Source organism: Mustelus asterias, chromosome 1, assembly GCF_964213995.1.
Source record: "Mustelus asterias chromosome 1, sMusAst1.hap1.1, whole genome shotgun sequence".
In the NCBI taxonomy this organism is placed as follows: Eukaryota; Metazoa; Chordata; class Chondrichthyes; order Carcharhiniformes; family Triakidae; genus Mustelus; species Mustelus asterias.
Window position 1 is genome coordinate 60,691,672 of NC_135801.1, and position 13,927 is coordinate 60,705,598.

The following is a 13,927-nucleotide window of genomic DNA, read 5'->3' on the forward strand; positions in this document are numbered from 1 at the left end:
GGAAATCTGAATTACAAATCTGGCAGGTCTGGCCAAATCTGTGGTGAAAGAGACAAGAGTTAATGTTTCTAGTTCAATATGATTTTTCTTCGAAACTCTGAAGCCTTCTGTAACTACTTCAGCTTCAATGTTATTCCAGGGGTGGGGGGGATATCTCTCAAATTTTCAAAAATATTTATAGACGGTTTTGCTTGTCAAACCTCTTGGCCCAGAGGTGGGAGTGCCAGGGAGCTGAGTGGCTAGATATGGTAATAGTAGTGGGTTAACATTTGGGAGGCAGTGGCCTAGTGGTATTATCGCTAGACTATTAATCCAGAAACTCAACTAATGTTCTGGGGACGTGGGTTCAAATCCCACCTTGGCAGATGACGGAATTTGAATTAAAAATCTACTGATGACTGTGAAACTGTTGTCAGTTGTTGGGAAAAAAACCCATCTGGTTCACTAATGTGCTTTAGGGAAGGAAATCTGCCGTTCTTATCTGGTCTGGCCTACGTGTGACTCCAAAGCTGCAGCAATTTGTTTAACTGCTCTCGGGATGAGCAATAAATGCTGGCCAGCCCGCAACACCCATGTCCCATGAATGAATAAAAAAAGGTTGAATATAGGGTGGTGGTGGGAGGTAATTCATCCAGTCACAGAACTGTTTCCTTCAGTTTTTGTTGAAGGTAGCTGTGGGCTACAGATTGCTCTTCTCATTGAATAGACAACATTAGGCGCACCAAATTACCTCAAATAATACATGAAATAACTTACTGAAATAACGGGGAATGTGAATACATTTTCTAAACCAGCTGCTAATAATAGCAATGTCATCCGCGAAGTTCCAGTTTTTGGAAGTTTAAACCAAACTCTGCAAGTTTTCTCACTGTTTTGAAGCTAGAATCACTAAATCTTTTAACAGTATTCACGTACAGTTTAACGCATTCTTATGTACAAAGACCATTTTATACAGGGTAGCTGCACCAGTTTAATAGCTTGGAACTAATCCCTGCTCTCGTAGCATTCTGGAAAGGCAATTGTGTCACCAATGACTATTTGAATGAAGATGAAATATTGGTAATTCAGGTTTCCATTAAGATGTATGATCTTTCTAAAGTAGATGAGATGCAGTAATAGTCGTGAGTTAACATTCATACAAGGCTGTAATGGTGAAAAATTATTGGTTACTATCACTGCAGATGTTACAATATCCATTCTAATTCAGCTTTGTACAAAATTGTATGGTTACAAATACATGTAACTTGTGTATAATAATTGTGGCTCTGGAAATGCCATTGTTATAACTCCTACAGAATTAAGCTACACATGATGCAATTAATCTGAGTGGACAGATAAATTTAATGAGGGTGGATGTAAAGTATTACATTATGACTGCGTATTCCATGCATGATAATGTCACTAAGGATGATGTTGGGAAAGACTTGGAAATCTTAGAATCAATATTCAACCACTGCAGGACAGCAATTGACAGAGTGAATAATACTGGTGAGAGTTTTTCAGCCTTGGGGAGAGAAATAGGGTCAGAGGGGTGATCTTAAATTGTAACCATAATCAGAAAACTTACTTGAAATTAAGAGTGTATTTCCACTTTTGTGCTCCTGGTAGATTACAGATGTTAAATTTTCTCCCTTCCATTCACTTTTGTGGATGTAAGTTCCTGGAGGGTGTGCAGTTTCCACATGAATACTGCAAAGTCTCCCTTATAAAGCTACAAGATTAGAAAAGGACCTGGGTCATACTCGGACTAATAATTGATCAATGTATGGAATGGATTTGTGACCCAAGTAGTGGTGAAAACCTAGAAATGGAGAAATAATGGTGGCAGGAAATTTCTAGTCTGAGGAACTAAAATTAGCAGAATTACCTAGTGTATTACTCTGTTTGAGAATGTTGTTGCCATTTATGATTATCAGGCATGTCGAGGAGACAAACATGATGAGCCAGTGATGCCCATGGATGAGGTGGATGCAGTAGATGCACAGCCTGTGGTGAATGAAGTGGTTGTTGATGCAGGAACCATGCCTACATTACCTGCTGGTGCAGATTTCATTATGTGCTATTCAGTAGCTGAAGGTAATTTTCTCATTTGTTCACAACCTCCACGTACCAATTGGAATTTGTCATTCCCTAGAGAATCCCATTCCGGGCGACACATTAGCTCTTTGGTTTGGTTTTAAATTTCCTTCCAGTACCTCATTATCAATGTCCTGCCGCTGTGCCACAATGCAGCTTTATTTTAGCTGCTACTTTCAGAGAAAGCAACTTTGGCAAATGTCAACTCTGTTTCAAAATCTGTGGTGAAATATCGTTCTTCCCAATCCCTGATTTCCTCATTCACTCTCCACATCCTTTCAACATCCATGTTGGCTATTTTCCATGGCTAATATTGAAAAGTGAAGTCTCAATGCAGGAGTTTGACACAATTGATTGAATTGGTGCAAAACGTTTAGGATGTGTGTAGTCACTGGAGCACTTTTTCCCCCACCTCCAACAAAGACAAATAAAATTGCTTAACACCATGTGCGGGACAGGTTCTGTTTTTGATTGTTGCCTCAGTGTGAGCATGGATAGGTGCATGTCTCTTCACGTAGCACTCAGAATTAATCCAACTTCTCATATTTTAATCTATTGTTCTCCCTTAAAAGATGCACTGGCTTTGACTGCAATCACCCACAATGGCAAAACATCCTCTGCTTCAATAACTGAGTAATTCTTGCTGGCAATTTTAAATATATATCCCCTGACTCCCCATCCAGAGTAAAATAGTCTTTTCCATTCAATGTACTAAAAAGATTACATTTTATTAGCTTACTTACCTACAATGAATATATTGTCATGGTCATAGGAAACTCCAACTCTAGAATTGTTTTGCTGAAATCTTTCAATGGCTTAAATATTGGTGCCCAAAGTAGCACATCTATTGAAAACTGGCCAAAATATTGCAGAGTACATTTTTCCTCTTGTACTAATGAGATTTCTCTTGGTCTCTCGAATGTTCCTGATTTTAATTACTTCACCAGTTTTGTGCCTTCATCAAGCTCTGCAAGTTGCTCCCTAAACCTCTTAAGAAATACCTTAAAACCTACCTCCTGGCTTATTACAATCAATGTACATTCAGCCCTCAACCTGCTCGGCTATTCAATAAAATGACTGATCTGTTTGTGTTTTAAGTTCCACATTCCCATAACTTTTGATTCCCTTGACGAGCAAAGGAAAGGTGGTGTAGCGGTATTGTCACTGGACTCGCAATCTTAAAAACCTCGGGTAATGTACTGGGGACCGGAGTTCATGGCAGATAGTGGAATTTCACTTCAGCAAAATCAGGAATTAAAAGTCTAATGATGACCATGAAATCATTGTCGACTGTAGTTTATTAAGGAAATCCGCCATCTTTACCTATGTTTTTTTAAAACAGTGTCCCCTCATTGGTTATCTACTCTTCTTCCTCCTCATGTAGGTCAGCATCAAGTTTTGTTGTGAAATGCCTGGGAGGAAGAAGGTGCGGTTTATATTAAAGATGTAGTATAATTACAAGTTGTTGAAAATCTGCTTCAAGCAGAGTAATGTTTTAAATTATATACAATAGATTCTATCCAAATATTTTCTTCTTGCCGTAGGTTTCTACTCTCATCGTGAAACTATAAATGGCTCTTGGTACATTCAGGATTTCTGCGAATTACTTGAGAGCCACGGTTCACAAATCGAGTTCACAGAGTTTCTGACCCTGGTGAACAGGAAGGTGTCACAGCGAAGTGTGTTCAACTGCCAGGATCGGAGTGCAATAGGGAAGAAACAAGTCCCCTGCTTTGCCTCAATGCTTACCAAGAAATTGTATTTTAAACCGAAGACTTCATAGCAAATCGAGAGTTTGTTCTGCTTAACAGTTTGGTTGATCTTGGCAAAGCCTTTTTTTCTCTCTTTAAAGAATAATGAGCAACCTTTTGAGCTTAAAGTACAACTCTGAACAGTTAGTTTCATGCTGGACAAATTATATAATCCGCTCAAAAAAAAATTCACAAACCGAAGATAATTTTTTCTCATCCAATCAGGAGTAGGATTTGCTTTTAGTTATAAAAATATCAAAACTGATTCCACCTTTGCTTTAGTCAAGATTTTTTTTCAGTCAGGCAATTTATGACAGTCTTTGTAGAGTCATAGACACAGTCTTTTGTACTTTTGAATTATTGGTGAAGGGAAACTTTTAAAACTTTATACTGTCATGATGTGGTACTTTGAGAGCAACTAATGACTTTTAATCTTTTTTAAAAAAGGCATTGTGTATTCCACAATACTCCCCACCTTTTCACTCTTTCATGTGGGTGAGTGAGTAGTTTTTCATTGGTGTGAGCCGCTCTCAAATTCATTGCGTAGTGACTGTGGTCACTCCTGAGGGTCATTGAGGGCAGTTGTAACAAATCTTAGTGCCTTGAGATATAGCCATAAGTTTAAACTGGAATGTTTCAGGAACATTTCATTTTGTCCAATCATGTTTTCATAGACTAAGAAAATGACCCACACATATAGCTGTGAAGTCTGTGTTTCCCTGTGGGTCAGATGCATTGTGGTGTCTTATTTGTATGATCATGAAGTATTCCAAGTAAAAAAAAAATTGATCAACTGTGTTGTAGATATTAATTGATACCTGATCATATTCACATCCTTAATACCAGCAACAAACTGGTTAAGTTTATTAAATTTCAGCTTTGTGGAAGAATGTTTAAAAGTCAATAAGCTAAACCTGGCCACTCTTTATTCTGAGTAAGTTTATGTAGTATAAATATTCACCAAAGGTGAAAGAATGGACTTGATTATCAAAGTAAATCAGTTGCTGGGAATGTTGGAACAGTCTCTTAACTATAAGCAAGCAATTTTAAATTTCCTAGTAACATTTCACATATGTGAGCATTAACTATTTTAGATTCTTTCAAAACCAGGTAGATAAACAGATTGCCAAGCCCATTGATGCAGTAAGTACTACAACAGTGTAATGGATAGTTAAGACAAGCAATGACACTAAGTTGACTTCTTAAATTCTTGGGAAAATATTACTGGTGTTAAACTGCTTTTTTCACACTTGCATGTAAGTATTGACAAAATTCATGATCTAATCTCAATCACATTTACCGTCAAATGAAAACTGATTTCAGACAAGGAAGTGTAAAGGTCAGATACAGGATAATGGGGGCAGGGGAGAAGAGAAACTCAATTAGGCTCAAAGTCTGCAGAACAAGCAAGAACCAAGAAATTACTAAAGGTCAAAATTAAAATATCCATCTGATTTATTTTTCTTTGAACAGGAATGCTTCAACTATAGTGGAACAAAACAACCTTACAAAGTCAGTACTATAGTGTTGAATATCACCTGCCCCACTGGAAATGAAGGAGACACCATTCCATTCTGTTTGATTAAAGGCAAAAACTAATCAGTTTAATATTGTGCATTTTCAATAATCATAAGAAAAAAATAATTCAAATATTAGCATGCGATGCCGGAATTGTTCATTAATTCTATGTGGCCTGGAGTGACATACAAGATGCACATTCACAAATCTCTGGGACAATGGGAGAGCAAAGAGGTCTTCCAAAGACTGACCCTCATTCATATGAAAATTAGGATGCAGCAAATTTATAGGATAGTATAACATTACAGTTTTTATTAAAGTAGAGCACAGTCACTTTTTCCCAGACATTTCTATACATTTTCTGGACAGTACTAAACACACATGGATTATTCTAACATAATCCTTGTTTCACTGCCAAAACCAATAATCAAACTGCTTAATATTTATGCAAACCAAGCTCTGCCCTGCCTTATGAGCTATCGGTATCGTGATTGTAGCTTCTGACTGTAGTTGGGGCATTTTTATAAGAAATGATGTGGGAGTATTCTTACTTGACAAGCTGAAATCTGCCTCCCTCTCTCATGGAACAAAATCTGATAAGGTGCATTCAGCCATCAACACGAACCACAAGACTAACCAGTTGGTATTAGTCACAAAAACCGCAGGCACTGAAAACATGTCTTTGTACTGTTTACATTGTCAAAATTAATCATTTTAGATTTTTAATCGACTGAAAACCATTTTCAAACTGGAGGGGAGACGACAGGACAAGAAATAGTTCACAACCCGCAAGTCCCAGAAATAACATTCAATTTCCCATCTACCAAGAAAAGACAAGTCTGAAAGAAACCTGCTGTAAGAAGTTATAATATTTGCCAAACTCCCCTGTCTTGGTTGTTTTTTAATGAGCAGAGGCAGCACAAGGTCTGAGGGAACTAAGTTTTAAAAACACAATAGACAGATTTCAAAACCATGGGAACGAATCTCCCATCCCGCGGCTTTTGTAGTGCAGCGGGATGGGAGACTCTAGCGGAGGCCGGGCCTGCCAGTCTCGGGCCAACCCCCCCCTCCCCTCCCCCCTCCTTCCCTCCCTCTCCCCTCCTCCCCTCCCTCTCCCCTCCTCCCCTCCCTCTCCCCTCCCTCTCCCCTCCTCCCCTCCCTCCCTCACTCTCCCCTCCTCCCCTCACTCTCCCCTCCTCCCCTCAAAGTATTTCACTCCAGCGAGGTTTACTATAGCTCCCCACTTGCATTGAACTGGCAGCTTGACCCTGCTGAAGTGGGGAAGGGGGGGTCACAATCAAGGTGCCCCCCCCCCCCCCCCCCAAGAAAGTTGGGCACCAGGCATTGTGCAGTGCCAAGGGGGCATCGCCAAATGGGAGGGGGTCCTGCTGCCACTCTGACAGAAGGAGGGAGGCTAGCGATCAAAACTGGCCGTTGGGGTGTGTGGGGGAGAGAGTAAGGAGGGTTGGTCAAGGCTGGCCTGGGCATGTTTGGGAGACTAGCGATTGGACCTTGAGGGGGGTCACATGGCAGGTGATGCAGGGGGCACAGGCTGGCCGGCGATCGAGAGGTGGCCAGTGTGAGGCCACTGCCCATGCGGCGATCTCAGTGCATGTGCAGTGGCCCGCTCAGCGGGAATAGGCGCTGCCCCCTGAGTTTTGGAGCGATTCAAGCTAGGACACTCAGCATTGCAGAGAGTGTGGGAGGTTCGTTTTTAAACCCTCGCTGGAAAAAAAACAGCTCGATTTACTCCAGTTTTTATGCAAATTCAACACTTTGAAATTTTTTGGGAGACTCACCCCCCCCCCCCATTTCTTTCAGAATTAATAGGGATAAAAGAACAATTTCAAACACTTTCTTTAAGGCTCATCGCTTATATTTGGCACAGAGAAAAATCTTCATTCATGACTGAGGCAGAGCAAGTTTAAATACTGCAGTTTATTCTGTTAGTACAAACAACACTGCCTTTTAATGGCCACCTTTGGCACCGGGGCTGAAAAAGAGAGCATCAAGCAGTCCGTATGAGAAAGAATTGAAAAAGTCAACTTGCTTCATTGTTTTTGCAGTTCACCAATGACATGTTCAATTTTTTAAAAACCGCTGAAAATAAAAAACATGACTGCAGAAGGCTATAATTTAAATTCTACCCAAAGTGAGCCTCCCATACTGGCTACAATTAGAGGCCAGAACACATCTGAAAGTACGTGCCGTGACCTTTCCCACTGCAAATGGTACGAGTGAGTATACTGACCCACTTTTCAAATCCCATTTGTACCACAGCAACCGTGCACATTAGAAAAACAGTCTTAAGTGCTAATGCTGTTCGCCAGATTTCAACAAGAATACCTTTTAAAGCACATCTCCTTAAAGCAGAACTCACTTTGGCTAACATCCCGATATAATCCAGAGTACTTGACTCCCAAAATCAATACCTGCTTTTAAGGAGGCACATTTACTGTAATAATTTCAACTCAATAAAAATTGATCTTCCTGCTGCAAACATTGTTAACCCCTTCACAAATTAATCACATTTTTCTACAAGTTGGTACTTAACCCATTGTATTGGTAATTTTGCGAGATTGCTGGTCTTTCCGGTGTAAAGGAGGAGCACTTCTTTGTAATCAAGATCGCAGCATTAAAACTGCAGTATGGAGCAACTTCACCACAGGTTTCAAACATTGTGTAAAAGACCACTCTCGCTGTAGCAAGCTAATCGTCAGAGCTTTGTATCTGAAATATTGGGGTTGGAAACTAAGAGGATGGGGAGTTGGGGAAGAAAGTGTGTATCAATAGCAGAGTTTAAACCAGTTCCATAGGCATTTCGCTCAAAGAATGCCACGGAATTGCAAAAAAGGATATTACACACAAATAAAATCAGTTTTTAAATAAAAGTGAAAGAGAGAGACAGGTAAACGCCTGCCTAGGCATTGTGATGAGATCTAAATGTTGCTCTGGTAAAGAGATCAATGTCAGAATGAAGCATGGTCCCAAGTTTATGTCCCCATCTATTACAGTTTCATTTTAATCTTTGCCGTTTAATGGTTCGATTGGAAGTTGCAGTTGCAAAGGGTTACGCAGTCGCCTGAGGTTTGTTTCTACCTATGGAAAACAAAACAAAAATCACAAAATCAGCAAACCTCAACAACTTGCATTAACGCTGCACATCTATTGACACAAAAAAAATCCACAGGCCTGTAAACAGAAAAAACTAGAATTGACAAACTAAAGGTGGAGATGACAGGTGGGGTGACCAAAAATGTGATCAAGAGGTGGGCTTTAAGTCTTAAGAGCGGTTTGGATGGTAAATAAGAACATTGAGTCTAGTCAGTCAAATGCATGGCCGCCTATGGTGGAATGAAGGAAGTGGGATGGTGAAGGATGTCCAAAAAGCCACAATTAAAAGAGAGTGGGTTGCAGAGATAGGGATGGAAAAATATTATGAAGAATTTTAAACATAAAGATGTGAATTTTAAATTGGGAGGTGTTTGAGGACAATGCGAATATAGGTCAGTGAGAACAAGGGTGGAACTTACTGCAGGATAGGATTTGGACAGCAAGAGTTTAGTGTAAGCTGAAATTCATAAAACATGGTTGAGCATGGGAAACTGATCAGGTAAGCATCAAAATAGTTGAGTCCAGAGGTAAGAAAAGTACCGAGAGTTTTTAGCAACAGCAAGGTGAAAATGGGCAATATTACAGAGGGTGAGACAGCAGTCTTTGTGATAAAGATAATCTAGGGTCAGAGGTTCAGCTCCGTGTCAAATAGAATTGAAAGACTGCGATCAATCTTGTTCAAGCTGAGACAGTAATTGGCAATGAAACTGAAATTAGTGGGAAGAGCAGAGAGTTTTTGTACCAGGCCAGAAAATCGTGTTTAACTGGAAATAACTACAGCTCATTCAAAACTGGTAAATGGACAAGCAATTTTGACAATATCGAGATAGTGCAGGGGACAACATACATTTAATGTTGACTGCAGATCTTCAATGGACATTGTGTGGATGAAGAACAGAAGATGGCCAAAGAAAGATCCTTGGGGACTCCAAAGGTGAATGTGCAATGGTGAGAAAAGAAAGCAATGCTGTGACTGGCTAGGTAAGACTGGAAACAAGCAAGGACATCCAAATGAGCTGAGTGTGGAGTGGAGGCACTGAAGATGGTGTGGTCAACTGTCAAAGGCAGCAGAAAGGGTAAGCAAGGATATGGATAGGGATGTATAGGGAGGACAAGAGTGCAGTGAAATCAGGGGAAAAAGAACAAGCTGAGTAGTGTTGAAGATTAAAATGATAAAGGCTGAAGGAGCATATTTCGGGGAGAAACATAGGGTGCAACTTGGGGAAGGCCACAGATAGTGATTTTTAAAGCAGGGTCAAAAGGAGTGGAACGAGGTGGGGTGCTCAGAGGAGGAGGAGGAGGAGGTATTGGAAAACTAGCGGCAGAGAACCAAGGGATAATTTTGGGATAAATCCACATCGCTAACATGACGAGAAAATATTTACCAGACAGAGAAGCTTCAGTAAAGGGGTCACACCAATGATCCGAGTTTCAGCCAAAGTTATGAGGTGAACGCAATCACCTTCTGGAGAGGAAGGTAAGGAACAGTGGTGACTGTTCCACTGCAGAGCCCAAAGTAGCAGAAAGCGGGGTGGACAGGGCAGAAAGGAGGTTGTCAAGACTACCTTTTGGTCAAACAATTCATACACAATTTCTATTTTTTGAACCAGCTGCTATCTAACCTCAGCCATCTCCTCCTTGATCTTGTTGTATTTCTCCAGGTCAAAGCTGCTTCGTCTGGCACCTCGATGAAAATAGTGAAGGAACTGTCTGTCTTTTACATCAGGATAAACACAATCCTAAAGGAGAGAGATGCAATTTAAGTACGTTGGCTACAATGCCAAATAACATTACCCATTCCTGTCCCTGTAAGGCCAGAGCAGGACCACGATCATTTACACTCCAACTAAATATCACACCAAAACACTCCCTTCAGATATCATAAATCCCAACCACGTGACTGACAGACCCCCCACCCCCACCCACCCATCCCTCATCCCAAGGCAAATGTTATTTACTAAGTTTGCTGTAGATTATGGGCTGATTTGATATTCCGTGTGAGGAGCTGTACTTTACAAGCCACGATATTCCAGTCTCTTAATGGAAAGAACAATTTCTATGAACACAGCTCCCTATCAGGAGCCCAGAATCAACCCAATGTGTATTTATTAAGTGGGAGAAGAATGTAGATATAAGAAAAAGGGCACTCAGCTCATCCACCTCACTCCGTCATTTAGCTCTCGTGTTTCGAGGTCCTAACTCGACCATTCCTCTAACTTGAAACAAATAATCCCTTCCTATAAACCTTTTATCTCACGCTTACCCATAGGCCAGGATTTGGGTTGGAAAAATACAACTTACTTCTCCGAACTAAAGAATCTCCTACCTTGCAGGAGGTATAATTGGTAATATTCTTGCTCAAATGACTTATCGGCATTTACCGGCTCCAAGGGTCAGAGGAAGGGGCTTCACAGACCACAATGCACAATCCCAGTTGAAGAAGCCGGATTTAAACTAAATTTGTGGGACGGGGGTAGTGGGGGAGGGTTGGGCACAAGCATACAGAAGTAGAATAAAGGAGGTGGGGTTATTCTCCTTCAGGCAAAGCAGACTGAGGGGAGATCTGATAGAGGTTTACAAGATGGAGACAGGTTTAGACATGGAGACAAAGAGCAGCAGTTCCCATACGCGGGTGCTACAAGGGCCCTCTCATTTTAAGATTTGGGAAAGATTCAAGTGAGGTGAGAGGAGGGACTTTTTACTCAGCGAGGGTTAACAATCTGAAACTCTCCACATGGGTGGGGAAAATGGAGCTGATTAATTATTTCAAAAGGGAGGAAATAAACCCTCAGCGCTGCAGGGCAGAGGAGGGGAATGGGACTGACTGGATCACACGACGGAGAGCCAGTGGGACTCGACTGGTCAAATGGTTTCTTTCTGTGCCTTGATGACTTTGGGCGGGAGTTTCCAGCTGCGCTCGCCCCAAGACCAGAAAATCTCGCCCGAGGTTAATGGACCCTTCCAAGGTCCGCCTCCTGCCTGCTATGATTCCCGTGGCAGGCGGGACAGGAAAATTCTGCCCTTTATGTCTCCTCTCTTTGCACAATGACAGCTTCATTACACACTGATATCCCCTAGTATAATTACCATCAAAAGGACTGTTACGCTTCTTCATCTTAAATCCTTTCCTCACCATCTGATGAAAACAGATTTTATTTCCTTAAATTCACTTAGAATCCTTACAGTGCAGAAGAGGCCATTTGGCCCATCAAGTCTGCACCAATTCTCTGATAGTGCATCTTACCCAGGCCCTCTTCCCCACCCTATCCTTGTAACTCCACACTTTTAACCTAGCTAATCTACCTAACCTATACATCTTGGGACACTAAGGGACAATTTGGTATGGCCAATGCACCTAACCTGCACATCTTTGGATTATGGGAGGAAACCGGAGCTCCCAGAGGAAACACACACAGACACAAGGAGAACGTGCAAACTCCACACAGTGATCCGAGGTTGGAATTGAACTCAGGTCCCTGGCACTGTGAGGCAGCAGTGCTAAAGACTGTGCCACCTTGCTGCCCCCAAAACTTAAAAACTTAATTTAAAGTCTGCAATCAACTTTCTCCCATCTCTACAAGGCGTATTTCATAATTCATGCCATATTTACACATAAAATGGAGGAAATAGTTTTTTTTTTGAGATGGAGAACCTTATTGCTGTTATTTTATAACCAAGGCAGAAATGTGAAGAAATTAAGAAATAAAATAAGTAGCTGTACGATGTTTGAAGGGATTCGCTGAAGGTCGGAAGAACATGGAGACACAATATAAAAATACAGGTACAAGGGGAGCGAAGGGACCTGGGTGTATATGTGGCAGGGCAAGTGGAGAGCATGCTTAATAAAGCAGACAGCACCTTAGGCTTCATTAATAGGGGCAGGGAGAATAAAAGCAAGGAGGTTATGTTAAGATTGTATAAAACACTAGTTTGGCCTCAACTGGATTACTGTGCCCAATTTGAAAGTTGAGAAGACATTGGAGAGAGAGCATAAAAGATTCATGAGAATGATCCCTGGGATGAGAAACTTCAGCGTAGTAGATAGATTTGGAAAGTGGGTTTTTTACCTTGGAGTTGAGAAGGTTGAGAGGAGGTTTGATAGAGGTATTCAAAATCATGGGAATAGAGAGAGATAAAATATTCCCATTGGTGGAAGGATCGAGAAACAGGTCACAGATTTAAGGTAATTGGCAAAAGAAGCAATGGCGACATGGAGCAAAATCTTTTCAGGAATGCACTGCCTGAGAGTGTGGTGGTGGAGGCATTCCAGAGGGAACCGGATTGTTATCTGAAAAGGAGGAATGTGCTACAGGGAACAGACAGGGGAGTGGCACTAGGTTAATTACTCCTACGCAGAGACGGGTGCAGACACGACTGTCCAAATGGCCTCCTCCTGAACTGTAATAATTCTGAGATTATTATTCATACTTAGACTGTAAATGTACACTTCTGACCACAGATTCAACAAAGAAAAAAGTGTACTTCCAACTTGATAGTTACCTGGCGTGTGAGGAGAAAGTACGCATAAAAGGCCATAGAACTCCCATATGTGATGAAGTAAGTGACTGGCTCCATTATATCCCAGGAGTAGACCCACCATGTTAACCAGGCCAGTGCTCCAGCTTGAGTGGACATCAGCGCCAAACCAACCCACATCAATCGACTGGATTTAGTTTCAGCCTTCAGAAATAACTGAGATTTTACCTGGAGAGAGAGAAATTCTAGTTACACATTGCCCACCTTCTCTGTGACCCAGCAGCTGACAAGCTACAAACATGGTAACAGTCGAGTCTGATTACTTGAAGAGCTTTTACTTTTTGTGGGAGGCCTGGCTAATAATTGCACTTTCGTTAACCCACATACAAATGTAAGAAAAGATAAAAAGAAAAGAGAGTTACTGATGGTTCTGATAACATTCTCAATGCCTAGTGGGTGCAACCTGCAGGCACCGACAACATGACGAACACCACTCAGTCACTGTCTTTCTCCTTTACTGTTAGTTTCCAGAATTCAGAGACACTATACTTACTTCCTCCACCTCAGGACTCGAGTGGTTATTTTTACTTTATTCTTTCACGGCAAAGCCAGCATTTGTTGCCCATCCCTCATTACCCTTGAACTGCAGACAGTTAACATCGAATCATAGAATTCCTACAATGCAGGAGGAGGCTATTCGGCCCATCGAGTCTACACCGACGGTCCAACAGAGCATTTTACCCAGGCCCATCCCCCTGTAACCCCACATATTTACCCCTCACCCACATGTCTTGGGACACGAAGAGGCAATTTTGCACAGCCAATCCACCTAACCTGCACATCTTTGGACTGTGGGAGGTAATTGGAACACCCAGAGAAAACCCACGCAGACACGGGGAGAATGTGCAAACTCCACACAGCTAGTGACCCAAGCCGGGAATCGAACCCGGGTCCCTGGCACTGTGAGGCTGCAGTGCTAACCACTGTGGTGC

The 13,927-nt window shown here is 41.6% G+C and overlaps 2 protein-coding genes across 2 annotated transcripts in view; one reads left to right on the forward strand and one right to left on the reverse strand.

Moving 5' to 3' along the window:
- Positions 1-5,433, forward strand: part of LOC144493681 (caspase-6-like) — a 30,846-nt gene extending 25,413 nt beyond the window's left edge. The window contains exons 7-8 of the mRNA XM_078212996.1: positions 1,917-2,076; positions 3,621-5,433. Of these exons, the coding sequence (XP_078069122.1) occupies positions 1,917-2,076; positions 3,621-3,859 (399 nt within the window). The 3' untranslated portion in view covers positions 3,860-5,433. The remainder of the gene's footprint in view (positions 1-1,916; positions 2,077-3,620) is intronic.
- A 1,700-nt stretch (positions 5,434-7,133) lies between these two features.
- LOC144493677 (calcium uniporter protein, mitochondrial-like) overlaps positions 7,134-13,927 on the reverse strand; it is a 126,753-nt gene continuing 119,959 nt past the window's right edge. Inside the window, exons 6-8 of the mRNA XM_078212981.1 lie at positions 12,960-13,163; positions 10,082-10,198; positions 7,134-8,444 (exon numbers count right to left, since the gene is read on the reverse strand). Coding sequence (XP_078069107.1) covers positions 8,367-8,444; positions 10,082-10,198; positions 12,960-13,163 — 399 coding nt within the window. The 3' untranslated portion in view covers positions 7,134-8,366. The remainder of the gene's footprint in view (positions 8,445-10,081; positions 10,199-12,959; positions 13,164-13,927) is intronic.